The sequence below is a fragment of the Pseudochaenichthys georgianus genome, chromosome 14, assembly GCF_902827115.2.
Source record: "Pseudochaenichthys georgianus chromosome 14, fPseGeo1.2, whole genome shotgun sequence".
Classification (NCBI taxonomy): Eukaryota; Metazoa; Chordata; class Actinopteri; order Perciformes; family Channichthyidae; genus Pseudochaenichthys; species Pseudochaenichthys georgianus.
This window is the reverse complement of record NC_047516.1, coordinates 23231762-23251289: the sequence shown is the minus strand read 5'-3', so window position 1 is coordinate 23251289 and position 19528 is coordinate 23231762. Positions and strand designations below refer to the sequence as shown.

The 19528-nt window shown below is 38.9% G+C and overlaps 1 protein-coding gene, 2 long non-coding RNA genes and 2 other non-coding genes across 5 annotated transcripts; 3 read left to right on the top strand and 2 right to left on the bottom strand.

Annotated features, from left to right (window-relative positions):
* Nucleotides 1–1565: 1565 nt before the first annotated feature.
* Nucleotides 1566–2433, bottom strand: LOC139435150 (uncharacterized). Its single transcript, XR_011644412.1, has 2 exons — nt 2202–2433; nt 1566–1663 (listed from the first exon to the last, which is right to left on the bottom strand). It is a non-coding gene; the product is annotated as an uncharacterized lncRNA (long non-coding RNA).
* A 4463-nt stretch (nt 2434–6896) lies between these two features.
* On the bottom strand, nt 6897–6968 carry trnae-cuc (transfer RNA glutamic acid (anticodon CUC)). The gene has a single exon. It is a non-coding gene; the product is annotated as a tRNA-Glu (tRNA).
* A 304-nt stretch (nt 6969–7272) lies between these two features.
* On the top strand, nt 7273–7344 carry trnaw-cca (transfer RNA tryptophan (anticodon CCA)). The gene has a single exon. It is a non-coding gene; the product is annotated as a tRNA-Trp (tRNA).
* Nucleotides 7345–8435: 1091 nt separating this feature from the next.
* rnf167 (ring finger protein 167) lies at nt 8436–16660 on the top strand. The gene is made up of 11 exons (XM_034099158.2): nt 8436–8564; nt 8736–8856; nt 10453–10575; nt 10659–10739; nt 10828–10965; nt 11145–11232; nt 11320–11410; nt 11515–11620; nt 12221–12314; nt 12526–12606; nt 14348–16660. Exons 3-11 carry the CDS (start codon nt 10474–10476, stop codon nt 14764–14766), a joined length of 1200 nt encoding a protein of 399 aa, XP_033955049.1. The 5' UTR covers nt 8436–8564; nt 8736–8856; nt 10453–10473; the 3' UTR covers nt 14767–16660.
* Nucleotides 16661–17455: 795 nt separating this feature from the next.
* LOC117458933 (uncharacterized) lies at nt 17456–19215 on the top strand. Its single transcript, XR_004553460.2, has 2 exons — nt 17456–18719; nt 18938–19215. It is a non-coding gene; the product is annotated as an uncharacterized lncRNA (long non-coding RNA).
* Nucleotides 19216–19528: the final 313 nt, after the last annotated feature.

The following is a 19528-nucleotide window of genomic DNA, read 5'->3' as shown; positions in this document are numbered from 1 at the left end:
TGTGATGGTAACGCGTATTGTGCGAGACTAAAGACCTGTAGTTCACTCAGCGGTTTCACACAAAAAATGTGTAACTTCACAGTTTTACAACACATTTTTATTTTTTTGACTTGCAAAATATTCTTTTAAATTGACAAACATCATATGTGTCATTCGTGGCACAATTCAAACGGGATCAAAAGATAACCTTTCTCTCTCCATTGACTTCAATGTATAATTTTACGCTTCCGGGGTCCCATGGAGGGCAAAGAGGCGGAGCCGAGGCGGGACCTGCTGCCACCCAGCTGAAAGTTCCAGAGCTAGCTGAAGCTACCAAGCTAAGCTAACATGCTCCCCATCTGCACACTGCCGTCGCATTTTACGTTTCTAAGGTAAGCGGCCATGAAACTATTCAGCAAAACTATAAATAATAATCTAAGTTATTGAGTTTTTAGCATAATACTTCAGAATCTTAAAACCCCTTAACGTTTGTATGCAATTGTGCTAAATTCAACTCTGGAATCAAGCACATATTAATATGTTTGCATGACATTAGTTATTTATATTTTGATATCACTTAACCATACGTTTAATACATTTAAGTCAAGCTAAGGTACATGTGATGGTAGCTAGTTAGTGCTCTTACCTGTGAGGCCAACAGCATAATAACCAGACTATCATTAAAAATAAGTACCATTTCTAGATCCTTGACTTTAGACAAACAATTCAAAAGACAAAATGGATTTAAAGACCAATCTTTATTTGAATGTACCTCTTAACCTGAGATATTAGTTATACAGTAATAGTATTGACAATCTAAAAAAACTGAGCAACTCAACAGTCAACTTTATATTTCTTATTGTCTAAAGCATTTATTATTTTCATTTTCCCCCTCTCATATTCAGTGTGGACGGATTGAGACAGCCTGGTGTCCAGAGGGCTGCAGAGACTTCAGGGAGAAACCTCCGTGTGATGGACGTCCTGTCTGTTGGTTTGGAGAGGACTGAGGGTCATTCCTCTGCGAGGAGGACCAGGGCTGATGGAGGAGCCCATGCTGGGCAAAGCTGATACCAACTGCACAGGCCTAGTCTGTCACTTTATTTGACTAAATGTGTTTACTTATACATTTAATAGGTTTACACCTTCTGTCCATATGTGCCTTTTATTTAAAACATTTGATTAACTTTTGGTTCACATTTCAATAAACTGTATTTGTATTTGCACACCTTTTGTCCATTATTCTTACTGAAAATGTTAGATTACACATTCACATCTGACTGAAGATTGGCCCCATTTATTTGTGACGTTGGAAACTCTGCGGTACAAGGCTCAAGTGATGTGAAGCTCATAAAGTGAGGCAAATAGAAATAATCAGCTGATGGAGTGTAGATGTGGAAATAGGTGCATTCGATCAGCTGACTATGTTTTTCGCCACACTTTATAAGCCTGACTATAACCACCCCTTCTCTGAGGTGCAGGGAGCGTCACAAACAAATGATGGTCCTGATAGACGACAAAAATATTCGGTGTGCAGATCTTTGTTTTCACAATAAAAGTAGTTTCTTAGTGAATGTCCTGTACTGGTCTTAAAATCTCATAACATCAGCTTTTAATGTTCCTCTTGGATGTTCTTCTTGACCCTCAGAGAAGGAGAAGATGTCGTGTCTTTCGGGCATGTCCTTTCCTAACAAAAATTACAGGAAACATAAAACATTATTGCAGAACAAGTGTTATTTATGAAAGAGGTGTGTTTGTGTGTTATGGGGCTGTTGATATCATTATTTTTTAATTGTAATCAGATTATGAATGAACAATATGAAATTCATCAACATTGAAATATGTTATTATCAAAATAATATTTAACTGTTGTCAAAACGTAGTGCAACTGTAGAAGCTTGCTCTGTTGTCTCACTGAAAGAATAACTTTTACCACGTTTTTTACAGACAATATTGAGAGATAAATAGTAGCAGTTCTCACTATGTGTTAAATATATTTGCCTTCAATACATTAAATTAGAAAGCTGACAAAGTCATATTGCTTATTAACATCTAAATGTGACTTTTTGCATGGAAAAAACCCTCAACTTAACTGATGTGTAGGTGATCTAGGATTTAGTATTGTTTAATGGAATGTATATCAGTGTATTAAAGTCAATACTTCATTCATTTAAACCAATATCTTTCTTGATTCTGTGTTAAGTATGAAAAAAGAGTCTTTGTACCTGAGCTGAAGTTCACTGCTGTGAGGAGTCCAGTTCTGTCTCTCACTCTCTGGTCCAGCCTGTCTGCATCACCTGGACACTTTAAACAAACAGATATATATATGTAAAGTACCATGTGTACAAACAATATAACTGATTCTCTTCTGTTGAACATGTTGGATTGTGTATTGTCCGAGTCAGGGTCCTTTTTATTTTACTGTAACTTTAGAAATTGTGTTACCAATGCTTACTGTTTATTTGATATCAATTTGTAATACAATTAATAAAAACAACAAAGTTTGGGTTCGTTCTTCAGATGACTGTGACGTTAACTTGTAAGCTCAATAATGAACTCCAGCTCAACCAACCATATTGTAATATCTAAGTAATCATCTTGAAATATGACATTAATAATTGTAATATACACACATCTTATTGTGAGGTTGATTTCACATACACTACTTCGACGTTAGCTAAATAGAAAATAGCATGGATAATTTACAAAGGCTTTAAAAACACAGCAGGAGCCCAAGACAATTATAAAACTTGTCATTATTTCAGTACAGTTCAATTGGTTTTATTTTCATAAACGGTTATCAACCGTTAGTGCCAAAGCAGTAGGCTATAATATATGAATTACTGCTGTATAGACTACAACCACTACTTGTTTAGCTAGCATAAACTCAACAGAGCTAGCCTTAGCTGGCTGACTGACGTTATTTCGCCGCTAAACTGCACGATATAACGTGCACGCTATGTTGCAAATGTATTATCTTTTCAATTTACACACGGCATCTATTGCACGTCTGTCCGTCCTGGGAGAGGGATCCCTCCTCTGTTGCTCTCCCTGAGGTTTCTCCCATTTTCCCCTTTAAACTGGGTTTTCTTTGGAAGTTTTTCCTTGTACGATGTGAGGGTCTAAGGACAGAGGGTGTCGTATTGTCATACTGATATTCTGTACACACTGTGAAGACCACTGAGACAAATGTAACATTTGTGATATTGGGCTATATAAATAAACATTGATTGATTGATTGATATAAAACGGTGGTCTTCAAAGCGGATTTAATCCTCAATCACAATAATAATATTCAAAGTAATACTGGGCAAGTAATGGGCACAATTTACCGTTGATTGACGCGCCATGTCAGCGGACTGGTAGCGACACGAACCGTTAGCGAACAGTTAACAGTCTGACCCAAGCCTAGTTGTTCTGATAGCTCCGCCCCTTCGCTCCAACCCCCCACATCTACAGGTGAAAATTACTTTTGCGACACATTTATCGCAAGAAGTGTAGCAAAAGTCAAGACCGCAGATTCGTCGATTTATACTGCCACAGAGCAGATTCGTCAAGTTGTAATGACTGATTTGAGAGGTTGTAATAAATAAAGTTGCAGTTGTAATGGAAAATATATTTAAAAAATATGTATTTTTCTGCAAGTGAACATTTCATCTCTAAGTTCATTTTTTTTCCACAAGCTACAAAACTTTTTTTTTTCTTCTGTGACTTCAAATTTGGTTCACAGTTACGTGGATATGTTTTACAAGTGTACATTTGGTTCACAGTTACGTGGATATTTTATACAAGTGTAAATGTAAGCACACAAACTCAGATTTTTTTTCTGGAAGTGCTCACATCAGGTTTTACACGCTCTCACATTTTGCACCATATCTACCTTCATAGTGAAAGTGTATTGCTAATTTCTTCCACCACTGGCTCTAGGTAAAAACAAATTATTTTAGAAGTGACATATTATACATATAATATATATATATATATATATATATATATATATATATTAATGCTGTCAAAATTATCGCGTTAACGGCGGGAATTACTTTTTTAAATTAATTGCGTTAAAATATTTAACGCATGTGCAGAATGGCCCGCCCCATTCTTTCACACACACATACGGGTATTGGGCCGAGGGCGACACCGTATTTCCGGTATCCGCCATTTCACGCGAGGTGCAAGCAGAATATCATAGTCTATTGCCTTAATCAATATCTAGTCAACTCTAAAATACCACATATGCAATGGCATGATAATAGTATTGTGACAAGTGGGGTATTCACCTGGTGTTTCCAGAAATTAGATGTAGATGCAGCCAAAATCGACGAAGGCCACTTTCGAGGGTAGTTTTTCCATACATCTGCAGGCAGTCTATAAGGGCAATCGGACAACCCACACAGCTCTAGTTTACGCTGGTAACGACCTAGAGCACACCCCTCAAGTCCAGAGATGTAATCCGAAGACATGCAGCGATTTCTTCGGTCGTTAATTCAGAAAAAAAACCTAGTGCGCTCTGCCTGGCTATGTTAGCTAGCTGTTTATATTTGCACCTCCAGGATATTTGCACCTCCAGGAAAATGGCATATTTATATATATATATATGGCGCGCGTTGCATTGTGGGTAGCTTGTGACGTCACTTTGTGTGAAAGAATACATCCCACCAGTGACAGCGCCAGGGTATGGCTGGGGTAGGCTACACCCATACCAAGAAATGGCTTAGCCCCACCATGAAAAATTATGTTAAAGTAAACAAAATAAAGTCTGCCAACTCGCGCGGAGTAAATTGCACAGACAGCAGTTAGTAAGATTGATTTCAGTAGCCACTTGTCTGGAAATACCAAAGACCAGAAACGGTTTTGAAAACTGTTGTCACGTAGTGATCGTCTTCTCAATAGAACATCTTTGATCATGTTTTCTGGAAAACTCAGAATCAAGATGGTGTGGTGTTTTTGCAGGAAGTCCCGACGGAGAATACTTTTGCTGTAGTACAGGGGTGCACATAACTGGTACGCAGGTTATGTGCGTGTACCGTCACTTGTGTCACAAAGCGCATTTGCGTACCGACGTACTTGTGAAGCTTTTCCAGAAGGCGGTTAGATCACCGGACGACAGAGTCGGTCTCCGTGTGCACAGACAGGGCTGCTGTTAACGTCGGCCTGTACAACGGAATTGTGCCAAAACTCCGCCAACCGGCTGCGGAGGGAGACTCCCCCCTTCACTGGAGAACTGCGCTAAAACAGCTGACCACAACGTTCACACTCTGTGGTCACGAAGTACTCAACTAGCCGCCCCCCCTGTCGACTTTCCTGAAGGACTCCCCCGTTGATAGAAATCAACACGTAATGAATTAAGACCCAACGGTTTGATGATTAGCCGCGTTCACACTGCGGTACTTTTCCCACAAAGGTTCATGCGAACTTAGTTCATGCGAACTCTTTAGTTCGCATGAACTAAGTACAGATCGCGTTCACACCGGAGAAAGTCCCTGGGGGTGGATTAGGCAAATGAAGCCGCTGACGTCACTTCTTCTTCTTCTGCTTTGGGTTTACTGGCAGACCGCAAACCACTTCACGGCGTATACTGCCGCCCAAAGTCCCCGGCCGGAAGTCCCCGGAGTTGGGGACTGGCTTCAGTAGAAGCTGCTGGGAGTCCCAGCAGCTTCTACTGAAGCCTTCCGAGTAAATCGCCAGAACGCCGACACCTCCTCATCTCCACCGCTCCCATGTTTTATTTTGTGTTGCCATAAGTTAGTCTCTCTGCGTTTCTGCGCTGGGCTAATGCTAATGCTAATAATGCTAATGCGAGGATAATAAAATGGCGGCTTCACAAAACTTTTTGGGAGTTTTACGGGGCGTGGTTTGCAATCCGCCCAGTCAATCAAGAATATAGCTCTTTTCTCAAAAAATAGCTATATGGGGGGGTAAAAAGGTTCGCATGAACTACTTTTAGTACCGGCTCTTTTTGGTGTGAACGCGATCATGAACTAAGTTCGCATGAACCTTTGTGGGAAAAGTACCGCAGTGTGAACGCGGCTATAGATAGGTGTGTGGGCTGTCTTTCATTTTGACGCGCAGAATTTTTTTATAATAAACATAGATACTGTATGTTAAATGGATATATCCGCCTTCTTTCATTTATCTTTCCATTCCCACAACAATATAGGCTACATAAAGAAATGGCATATTTTGGACATAGTTCGAATGGTGATTAATCATGATTAATTCATTTTTAAGATGTGATTAATCTGATTAAAAATTGTAATCGTTTGACAGCCCTAATATATATATATATGTGTTTGTTTGCACACTGTAACTGCACATACTGTATTTTACTCGTATTTTATTTGTACAGGTATACTTGTATTTCAACCATATTAGATGTAAATATTGCTATATTCGTAATGTTATTATAGTTTTCTTAAAATAGTTTTTTATCAGTGTTTTAATTTTTGGTTTATTTTTACGTATGCACCAAAAACAACAAATTCCTCATGTGTTAACCTACTTGGCAATATACCTGTTTCTGATTACTTGAATATTTTATTTTGAAGGGTAGAGATCATAACCTGATATCCGTGTCTACTCTGTTCTACTTGTTTTTTTTAACTTGACCGAATTTTCTCCAGCAGCCAAAACACGCAATCTCTCTGCAGAGAAAGGAAGATGCACAGCAGAAACAGTACACACTACACACCAATCTGTCCTGTAGTAATGATTGGTCAATGATCAGATGACTAGTACCTCAGCTGTCCACATACTACACGAGTGTTACTGTTGATATGTTTACAATGCAATATTTTTTCTGTATGCATTTTTTTTTACCTGGTATTTATGTTTACTGCTGTAAAATGCGTGTGCATGTTATCAAATTAATTTAAAAAAGTGAATCATGAAGGTTTAAACTTCAAAAGAGAAAAGTGTAGTTCCCTGACCGGGAATCGAACCCGGGCCGCGGCGGTGAGAGCGCCGAATCCTAACCACTAGACCACCAGGGAAGGATACATCGCATTGAAACCGATTCCACTTTATTCTGAACAGTCTATCACTTATGATTGCAGATCATTTCAAGTTAGATAGTCCTTGGTTAGTGCTGCCGTGTTCACTGTCTTCATACTTCCTCATGTTCTGGACAGTGGATGATTATTTAGCCTTTCCCTATAATTTTGTAACGATGCGTCTGTCGTTGATTGTTTTTCCGGTATATACTCTGAAATAATACTGACTAGATTATGGAAAAGAAAAGAAAAGTTATTACAGTCATATCGTTTAAACTCCCATATTTTACAGTGTGGAATGCAGGACCTCGTGGCGCAACGGTAGCGCGTCTGACTCCAGATCAGAAGGTTGCGTGTTCAAATCACGTCGGGGTCAGTTTTTTGTTGAAAATAAAGATTCAAGAAATAATTGTCATTCTAAAACACGAAATGCATTTGTGCTCTATTTATTCTAAAAGGCACCTATCTCATGCTACTGACATTTGCAGTAGAGGGAAATGCATTTATGTGGTATGTGGATGCTGGTCTGTAAACAGGTGCCTTCATGATTGTTTTCTGTTCATTTGAATGCGGTGAAACCTGTCAGTGTCTGTCTACCACTGTTTCTATGAAACATGCCCTTATTATCACACAAATGTAAGACAAAATAATCAGATCATTTCAAAGTTATTTCACTCCGTTGAGTTTTCACCAACTATGATATTTGCATTTAGTTGATCACTTTCAACATTCTCTGCATCATTTAGCTTATTGTATTATTTTTTTTCTGACATGTACAGAACAACTGACTAACTTCATCTGCACTACTTGCACACTGGTCTTGCAACACAACCTGCACTATTGTATTCTTATCTATCCTATACTCTATTTCATTTTGCACTATTTTTACTTTTGTATTTGTCTTATGTCCTATACATGTTGCATTGTTGGAGGAGCTTGGGACTTAAGATTGTCATTGTCATAACTACACTGTAGTCTGTAACTTCTGTGCATATGACAATAAAACCCTTGAATCTTGAATTTATTTAAACCATGGTTGTTGGACGTCAATGTTTCAAAAAAGGCCACAAACGCCCACTCGGACAGTTTTATCCCACAGCCATTAGACTGCTAAACACCTGAGCTCTCTTAAGTGCCCCGATAAACATTCCTGTTGTCATCTTGCAATATACTGATTTATATAAATAGTTATCACCGCAATACACCGTATTTAATTGTGTTTACTTTCATTATCTGTTCTTGTACATGTTCTATTGACATGCAGACTTTTTGCACTACTTTTTATTTTGTATTTTATTATATATGTTGCATTGTTGGAGGAGCTCAGGTCAGACGCATTTCATTGCCTTTTCTACATTGTAGCTTTGTGCGTATGACAATAAAACCTTTGAATCTTGAATCTGTGCATTGTTTATTAAGAACATGCAGTGTGTTGCTGTGGCCGCTGGTGGCGCTGTGGTTCAGAGTGAAAGTGATCTACCGTTACAACACGTCACGAAGAAGAGCCAGGGAGCAAAAGCAATAACAAACACACCTACCCGCTAGTTTAACGCAATTTAGAGAAACCGAGCACACAGGAAAAGCGTCTCCTTCCAGGTAGACAAACATTGTATTTTTCTTAATTGATAATTATCGTGTATGATTGGATGTATACAGACTACAAAGAAGACCTGTAGTATCTGTCACGGAACTAACATCAGCTAACACTAGCCAAACAACAGCTAACGTTAATCTTTCCTGTTTTTGTCGTTTTCTGTAAAATTATAGGATCGACGAGAAAGGAGATAATTTATTAGAACACTTTTTTTTGTACACGGTGACAAACCCATGTGAGACGGCGGGGATTACATCACAACATTTACGGTGGCGATATTAGCAGGATACTAAGGTATGTGGCTAACTAAAATACGCACAATAACGTTAACTATTACCCCGATGACTTTGATATTTTCCTGTATTTTTCGAATGGGACTATGATATTGAAGTTAACAATAATACTCTAGGTTTACGACAGTTCAGCAGGTCAGCCTACTTTAACCTAACTAATTATAGCTAATCGCCTCCAAGCTAAGTAATGTGTCAGGACGTGGTGAGGATACAATAGTTAGCCACAAAAGTAACAGGTTTATTTACAGCAGCAGCACATGTATTCAGTCGCTGTATTAGTGCAACAAACATAGATGTGACGTTGATTAAACATACGGGAAGAGTTGGTGTTTGCTAATCTCTTGTGGAAGCCTACATACAGAATAGGCCCAGCACACGTGAACACGTCCATGTTTTTTTTTGTCTTGCCTACAAGCACAAACAACATGAGCATCGTACTTAACTGAAGCCTAATGCAGTCTTCCTCTTGAATATGATTTTCTCTAAAGAATTTAGTTACTGTTGAATGTAAATAGAAACGGCAGATGTGACATAAATATGTGTTTCAGGGTTCTTACGGTCATTAAAAACCTGGAGAAGTCATGGAAATTCAAAATGCAAATTCCAGGCCCTGGAAAAGTTATGGAAAACAATATGTTCCCCAACGTTTTGGAAAACTCATGGAAATGTAACTGAAGTTGCATCAAATATAATTTATATTTGATCTAATCGCCGAAATAGTAATACTATAATGATAATAAATACTGTATCCTATAGTTGATTTGTTTTTAGATAGGCACAACATGTTTCATATGCAGACCTTATTTTCCTGTTCCATGTTAAAACAAACCATTTTCAGTGGTACCGCTGAGAGAGAGTAATTGTTTTGGTCATGGAAAATCATTGTTGAAAAAGTGTATGTGTAATTTCCTTAAGCAAAGCTGCATAAAGACCCCCTTTCTAAATGTTTTGTTTATCATACATTACAAATCAGATTGTAAAACGAGGAGACTGCCAGTTCTGTGTGACAATCTCTAGATCCAGGGTTAACTATAATCCAGATTAGAAATTCAGAAATACAAGGACCAAAAATGCACTTGAAACAAAAACAGCAGTTCTCTAAAGGTGAGGTGTGATTTGAACATAGACAGATTTAATGGAAAGATGTTAAACAAAAATATGTTTTATTCGTTTAAGTTCTATTTTAAAGGACTACATTATAGGAATTGCTTTGCAGTGAATTGATAAAGTGTCTGCAGGTAAAGTCACTTAGTGTTTTATGCATGATGTGTCCTTTGTTTTGGAAAATGCTAGTATTCAGAGGATACTTTAAAATCTGACAAAGAAACAGAATCACGTTTATAAAGAAGTGCCGGGCTTAGTTTGTCTCTGCTACTGAATGTCAAAAGAGCCGGTGAGCCAGTAACACTGCTCCTTGTTTGCATAACTTGTTTTTGTTTACACCCTTTTATCACCTGCATTGTCTATTCCCATTGGTATGCTAATGCCAAGCTGTATTCAAACTGCTAGATCAGCTTCAACCTGACCCAAAGCATTTCCTCTGATGGGACTCGTTTTTTACTGTTGACTAAAATGTGTTGTTTCATTTTGTTTACAGTTCAGCTGTGGGGGAGCAGCGATGGCTCGCCTCGGTGTGTCCGCGGGCGCTCCTCTGAGTGTCCTTGTGTTGTTCTTTTGCTGCGTAATGGTACCCTTACCAACACATGCCTATATCTATGCTGTAAGTATCATTTAACTTAAGCTATAAATAAGATTCCTCAAATTCTTCTGGAGATAATTTCAGGTCTTATGTTGTTTTTGCAGCATTATAGCAACATGACCTCCATGTTGTTCGAGGACCTCCCGGCCTTGTTTGGCTCCCCACTTCCTAAGGATGGAATAATGGTGAGAGCAGAGTATTCGAGAAAAAGCGTGCATACATAAAAGTACACGTCCTTCAATAATCAATTACTTTTCTTTCTTTGTGTTAAAGGGAGTTCTGACTGTGACCCGTCCTCTAAATGGCTGTACAATAATAGACCCTCCGCCTGCATTGCCACCAATGTACGATGCCAACACTACCAAATTCATCGCACTTATCCGGCGCTATGACTGCACTTTTGATACTAAGGTATATTCAATAAGCTTCTTATTTTATTTCCCCCTCATAGCATTGTGAAGCACCTGGAGATGACGTTGCTTTTAAAGTGTGCTATATGAATGAAATGTATTATTATTATTAAGGTCATTGACTGACATGTATGTGTGTTAGTGTCTGTGAAGAAAACATGTGTGGAACTGTTGTTTTAGGTCTTGAACGCACAGCTGGCTGGATACAGTGCAGTGATCGTCCACAACCTGTACTCTGACACTCTGCTCAACATGAACTACAGCAATGGTAATTCTCTCGTCGAAAATGTACAAACTTTACACCATCTTAGTAACATGGCAATAAAGTGAATCTTGTTTTGTCCTTATTCCCCAGAGACTATGGCCGATGCTATCGACATCCCCTCTGTGTTCACCAGCTACTATGCCTCCCAAATTCTCAGGAATTTCATCATTCCAGAACAAGGGTAAATTAAAACACTTTCAGAAATAAAGATACTTGACCAAACCACCCTCTCACAGCCATTAGAAGTGCCCAGACGAGCGCTCATGGTAATGTTTGTGTCTGCAGGGCCTATGTGATCCTCAAGCCAGAGTTTGCGTTCCCACTCTCGTACTACCTTATCCCCTTCACTGGAGTGGTTGGCATGATTATTCTTGTGATGTGTGTCGTCTTGGTGAGTATGCGTGTGATGCGATTCCTTGATGAGTGTTTATAATAATAATAATACATTTATTTTGGGGGGCGCCTTTCATAACACCCAAGGACACCTTGACAAGACAAACAACATGAAATTGACTACAAAAGGACACAGAGTACAGATTATAGAGAAAATGCCAGTTCAGAATGTAGCATCTTTTTTTTGATACCTTTTTCGAATTTGAACGTTTAAAATAGGTAGAATTGTAATTGTACAACTATTTACATATAATATGTGTTCTGGCATCCAGTTTCCAAAGATACATTTAGATATCAATTGTAATAAAATAAAACAGCTACTTTGCACAATTTCTAATATATATATATATATATATATACAGTAGTGCCCTATGTCTATACTGTTCTGTTTTTAGTCTATATTAGTCCTCAATGTTTTCTGTATATTGGTTCATCGTTACTGCTCTATTGATGTAAGTGTTTTCTACTGTGTGGATGTTGTGTACTGCCATGTAACTGCTGTGACAAAACAAACATCAACTTGAATGAAAATGAGCCTGTTGGGTCTCGGTTTATTCTCAAAAACCAGTCCGTCACCTCGTGTCTCTTTGTTGTTCAGATTATACGATGTTTACAGTACAGAAAAAGGATGAGGAAAAATCGTTTGTCCAAGGAACAACTGAAGAAGATTCCAATCCACAAGTTCACTAAAGGTGAGAAGATTAAATCTCTTTCACTGTAAGCGTAGTGTGTTGTTTTTAAGAAAATCAGACCTAATTGCAATGATCAAATTCTAGCTTGAGAAAATCAAGTCTTTATTCGAATCATTTCCTGCAGCTTTAACTTTCAGAACAGCTCGTTTTCCTGAAACGTGAACCAAGAATTGAAAAAATATCTCACAATTGTCTCTCTCTTGTCTTTCAGGGGACGACTATGATCTGTGTGCGATCTGCCTGGACGACTACGAAGAAGGAGACAAACTGCGAGTTCTACCCTGTTCGCATGGTACCTTTTTCGTTATTTTGTTATATAAATGTATATGTTATTATGAAACACAGATTGCAGAGCTACCTTACTTACATCTACAAGCTGTTGGTACTATTGAAACAACAAGTACCCGTATTAGAAAATTAACATTTGTACCCCTACCTAGTGCATCCTCAATAGTACAATATTGTAGTCCAGGTGATCGAAGTGTTTATAAAGCAACATTATCCCCTTTTCTCCAACGGTGGAAATTGCCAATTCCTCATCCTATTGATCTATTTCTATATATTTGGGAAGTAGTGGCGCAGTGGGTTGTGTCACAGGTTCAAACCCCACTGCAGTCAGCATATCGTTGTGTCCCTGAGACACTTCTGCTCCTGTGGGGATTGCCCACAGTATTGAGTATGTAAGTCGCTTTGGAGAAAAGCGTCTAACAAGTGACATGTAATGTAATTTGATGCAGCCTTTAAAACCATAACAGACAACACCTAAGCCATCTTGAATCTTAGTCAATATCTGTTCTAATGACCAGATCAATGAAACCACATAATAGGCTTTTATCGCAATGATCCTAAGTACATGAATGTACCCGTACTAGAAAGTTAATATTTGTACCCCTACCTAGTGATCAATATGTGTATAAAACAACATAATCCCCTTTCCTCCAAAGGTGACAATTGCTTATGCTCTGCTATTGGTCTATTTCTATATATCTTTAAAACCAATAAAAGACAACACCTCTGCCATAGCTTGATATCTTAAAGGTCCCATGTCATGCTTTTCTGGTTATCACCCATCCCCTTGTGTGTTATGAAGGTTTGTATGCATGTAAACGGTCTGCAGAGTCAAAACCCTCAAAGTGCACCATGTAGGGAGTAAAACTCTAACACAGAAAAGACCTCCCCAAAACGCCTCGTTGGAGATACGTCACTGTCCATTTGATTCTTCCGGGTACGAACGAAATGGACCAATCCGTGGAGCCGTTACGTTACATCCGCGGAGCCGTTACGTTAAGCCCCCGCTGATTGGTCCAAATTGACCAATCCACGGACTTCCTCACACACTCAGTGCAGGCAGCTCTGCTGATCTCTCCTCCCTGGCTGCAGGCTGATAACAGACAGTTGGGATCGCGGCAAAATTCTCTCTGCAGACCCATTCTCACAACGTTTATCAACCCTTTTCTTACTCAATATCAAGCCACACTTATTGTTTTTACTTCGGCTGTGAGTTTGTGTGTGCTCAGGGTGAGTTTGGCTGTGTTTCACTGTGTATCGCTAAACAAGGAAACAACACCTCCATGGAGCTCAGCGCGATTCACAACATCCCGACCAATCAGAGCACACTGTGCTCACAGGGAGGGGGGGGGGTGGAGCTATTGGAGCTACAACGAGCCGTTAAAGGCAGAGAGTGAAATTCAGTGAATACACGTAGTGTACAGAGATGCTGTGAGAAACCAATGTGAGTTTGGAACATTGAACAATATCAATCTATTCTAGTAGACCTCAACAATGGAATTATGATCAGTGGAAATGACCATGACATGGGACCTTTAAATCTAAGACAATAGTTAAGTGCTTTTTCAGGTGCTCAAAGACACTTTACAGTGGTGATAAAAAGGAAATCAAATGTAAAAAGTTGAATGAAAATATCTGTTCTAATGACCAGATCAATAAAAAGACATATCGGGCCTTTCCCACAATGATCATCAGTAAACAATATATTGTGCCGCATTACTCACTCCCCTCTCTCTGCCCCTCAGCCTATCACTGTAAGTGTGTGGACCCGTGGCTCACACAGACCAAGAAGACCTGTCCCGTGTGCAAACAGCGCGTCACTCACAGCCCCACGGAGCACTCCGAGTCCGAGTCTGAGGAGGAGACAGGAGGTCGGGGGGAGGAGGAAGGAGCCGAGGGCGAGGCAGACTCTGAGCGCACTCCTCTGCTGCGACCCTCCAACCCGGGGTCCCCCTCAGGGAGTCCAGGGGTCTACTCAGCCACCACCACCACCGCCCAGTGCCTCGTCTCCCCTGCCCACTGCGACTCCCCCATCCTGGTGTACGAGGGCTACCACTCCACCCTGGAGGACTCGGATTCAGAGAGCGAGGACGCAGCGGAGGACCTCCACCACTCTGAGGACGACACCACCCGGCTCATCGACAGGGACACGGTGGAGGTCTGAGGGTCTGTGTGCTCTCACATCGTACTTTAACGATAGTTTGTGGTCAGCTAGATATTTATCTTAACATAATATCTTACCCACTGGAGGTCTACGTGTTAGTGTCAAAGCACAGGAAGCACTTGATGAGTTTTACCCACATCCGCCAGTGAGCATCAACCCAGTTTTTCACACACTTTCACTCCAGGACTCCTATATTTGTCTGTGGACCTCCTTTAAAAAAAAAAAAAATGCATGTTTTAATCATAACTTGCGTGACCTAACCACTAGTGCTGCACATAAATACTGAGCGTGACTCAAATAGGTAATGCCTCAGTTGATAAACAGAAAAAATGGTGATTTCTTCGAGTAAGTTTGAGACACTCAATATTAACCCTAATTGCTTTATATCTGCAGCCCTTTTTTACCTGCTTTTTGTTTTCGTCCTAACGTGAATGTGCATGTGGAAGGAAAATGTTTGTCTCCATTTGATCTCTTACTACGCTCAACTCTCTTTTCACATTTTTAAAGCTATATTTCAGTTCTTTGAAATGTTCGTTTTTTTTGTGCTACGTTTCCACAGTAAGTCACGCTATAATAGAATATTGCAAAAATGTTATACATTTCTGCTGCTTTTACATTAAATACTCTGTGGTCAGTTTTAAGGAAAATAGCTGTATGTAGTTTGTCACGTTGAACAAACTCAGGTTTTAGCAACCGATAAGGTCAGTCAGTAAATTAACGACAGTGAGATTCAACAACAGTAGGTCTTCTAATGTGTACGTTTTAGCTTTTACGGAAATATAGGTTTCAATGGATGTTTTTTCCATTTTTATATACGAAAAAATGATAACTTGTTTGACTGTGGGACCCTGGGGGTGTTTTTAGGAATAAGAGCATTGCCTTACATTGGCCTCTATGTTCATGTGTCCGCTAACTATTTGGGAAATGAAGGAACTGGATTTACACTTCCCCCCGTTGACTCAAAACGGCAACACTTATGTAATACTGCTGGTAAGAAAACGATGATTTAACCCCCCTTGATACCGATGTATATCACAGGTTTTTATAGTGAAAAATACGAAAGAGACAGCCAAACCCAAACTGCTTGATTTGCACCCGAACATTTGGACAATCTCAGAGACTGTCAAACAACGACTGACTTATTTCTCTGTTTTATAAAAGGACCTGGATTAGTTGTGTGCTGTCAAATAATATACAGCACAAACGGAAAAGATGATTTGGTGTTACTGCATTTATAACTGGAATTTTAGTTTTTAATGTATAGGTGTGGACATGTTTGACTTTCACTCCTCCTTTGAAATCTGAAATGTAATTTAAGGTGACTGTCATCTTTGGGATGAATGTTCTCTTCCACGCGGTTATAATGCTAAAAGAATCCAATAAGAAAAGTCCTGCTTTGTCATCTCAACTACCACGTCACACGGGGGGCGAACAAAACCCCCTAAAACACCACAACTATTTTATAACACACTGTTAATGATTCGGAAGCGCTCGGTCTACGGATGTGTTTTGTTTAAAAACGGGAATCAGAAATCATAACATTCCTCCTTTATATTCTACTGATGATTAAAAGACACTTTGATTGGGACTTTTTGGCAATAGACTATTGTAAAATAGAACAGTTTTTCTCCTATTTCCAGTATCAAATGAATCTGTGCTGTGTTTTGTTTTTTTGTGTTGCTTTTAATGTCTTGATATACAGTAAGAGACTGTTAACTGAAACGTCTGTGTTCCTAGTTTATCACACACAAACAAAAATAGATGTACAGTGTCAATTATAATTTTCATGTATAAATCTGCCAGGTTTGAAAATATGTAGGATGTCTAAACACAGCCTGTGGAAATCTGCATTTAATATGTGGTTTGTGGAAGATTAAATGGTATTGAAACGTGACTGTGTTGCCTCTTTTGTTAACGTAACAAAAGAAAGAAGCCATTAGAAGTTACCAATTATTAGCATTTTTTAAATATTTATAAATAGATATTAATCCCAAAATTAATATACTTTAATAATATTACAGACTGCTATATCTATATCTTCACCTTCACACCCCCACTGTTCATACGTCAAAGCGTTACAGGTGGTATATTTGTATTAAAAATGAAAAGAAAAGGACATTTTTGTTAAAGCATGGCTCACAAAGAAATGTTCTGGCAATGTATTTGAACTGATTAGCATGTCACTAATGAGCCCAGAGAGGGACCCCCTGCTGAGGGTACTCCTTCAGCTTCTTTTACTTTAATCAATGTAGCCAATTGGACAATAACGGCTCCCTAGTGTTGCCTGACTTTATAAAGGGTGTTTTTTTTAGTGTGTGGTTGCGTTCTAGTCACTTTGCTCAGTGCTACTGCTTGTTGCAACTTTTATTTGCCGCACTCGCCTAAACTATTAATGCTCAGGTTGATCCCGACCCTGCCTCCGACGTAATGGTGCTTATCAGGCTCTAGCTCAGAACCGGCCCGGGAACCGCGTTGGTGCGAAAGGGGTCTAGGGGATCCTGATCACCCTGTTGGCGTTCATTTTTCATTAAAGACCGCCTCGCTGCACGGTATCCCGCTTTTTACACGGCTACACAAATTGCATAAATCTGTTGATGTTCATGATTTAAAGGTCCCCTATTATAGTCTTTTTTATTTATTTTTTTAATATATTATAGTTCTTAGATATATACAAAACATATCTCTGAAGCCCAACCCCAAAATACATTATGACATCACAAAGTGGCCAAAATCTGATCAGTTTTTATATAAATGGATCAGGACAAGAAGAGAGAATCATTTTTCTGAAACTTTTAGAATCTCTTTACACACAGGGGACACATGTTTATGTATAAAAGACATGATTTGCATAATGTGTGACAAGAACTTATTGCTTCAGCTAAGAAAAATAGTTTGTTCCACCTCGACAAAGACCTGGATCTGTGGCGACAGCAATGTTACTTGAAATTACGGCAACACAGATCTAGTTTTCTGTAACTGTCCAAGTCTGTTTACATTTTCTTTTCCATTTAACCGTCTTTAAACAGAGCCCATACCTCCTTTACTTTTCTTTACTGGAGACAGTTTCGCCATCCTCAATCCAGGGTTTTGTGTTTTCCACAAATGTAAAATGAAAATCTAAAAACTCCATGGTGCTGAAAACGAATGTTATTCACGGGACTAGCACTACGTGGCCAGCTGATTCACCTCCTTCCTGTTGTTTCATCCGCAAAACTTGACGAATTGATTAGATCTGTAGGTTAGGTATGAGTGTGCGGTCGTGGGTCAGCAGGGTGAAACACACAAAGCTGAAATACAAATCTAATTTTGGTTCATGGTATGTCTTGTGGAGCAACAATTGTTTCCTACCTATTATAAAATAACCACATTTATTCCCTGTTTCCTGTTTTTTTCACTTCAAAAGGCAGAAAGTTAATCAATTGGGAAAAAAGTAGCTCTAATAGGGCGTAAATGTTTTTGTCTTTTCAAGGCAGATTAGCAGACATGGCCTGAAATGAGTTTCCTGCCTCTGGGTGTTGATTCATTAAGAATTCCTACAGTTGATGATGAATGCGTCACCATTAATCCTTCCCATAATCTTCAAGTCTTTTCATTTTTGTATTATTTTATGTGCTTTTAGTCATGTCACCTGCTGCTTTAAAGAAACTGTGAGCTATATGAACTTTCAGCGCTGAGTTAGCCATTGGCTGGATTATGGCATGTGGGACTATAAATGAGATGGTGTGGTCCATGCAAGCTCAGAAATAAATACTACATTTGTAGATTGTGCTGCGTTGAAAAGCATTAAAGATATTGGACTTTTTCCTGGGTACAGACACATGCAACTGTAAGAAATGATGCCTGGATCACTGTCGTCATGCTCGTCTTTTCTCACAGTGTCTTTCTTGCTGTTCTTCACTGTATCTTCATTTGTGCTGCTTGACTCCAGAGAGGCTCCAGAAGACTACAGGAAGGTAACATACACATTTATCTTCCTGATATATGAAATGTGACCGTTTTAAATGTATTTTCCTTGTATGTCAATGTTAATTTGTCATTTTTTGGAACAGTTATTTGAATATGCTGTATATGTATATCAATTATATTGTGCAGAAATCAAGAGACAATAAATATTGTTTACATATTCATAGGGTTTTTTGAAAACCACTTACCAACCCCACCTTATCTCCAGTCCTTTGAACGGCAATGGTGGCCCCGGAGGAGACTTTGTGTTTGGATCCAGAGACGACCGTTCCTTCACACAACAAGTGGAGTCGGCATTTATCATGGAGGACGAAGAGCTGAATACTCATTTTTGGCCACAAGCAACACCCATGAGGCACCCGTTAAGGTTCAAAGGAAGGACAAAGAAATGCACTGAGAAAGGATGTACTTAGAAGTTCATTGGATTGTGAAAGTAAATAAAATTGTATAAGAGTTAAATCTATTAAAATATTATTTGAAAACAAACCCTCATTGCTTATTTTTTTCACAATGTCATACTTTTGCTCTTAAACGCTGCTCTTAATACTGAATAAAAAGACTGCAACTGTGCAAATGAATCATTACTGTTAGGTTTCATTGATGTTAGTGCTTGAATTGTACGTTTTAATGATCTCTTTCTGGCCGGGTTATTCTGTTAGACTACAAATTATAATGTATTACTATGATAATATATTAGCAAGACATGTTTTCTTTTAAATGTCTTGTTTATAGCTGCATGGATGCTCAAGCACTTTTTGTCAGAGAAAAAACAATATTTTACTTTTTGAAACGAAGAAAC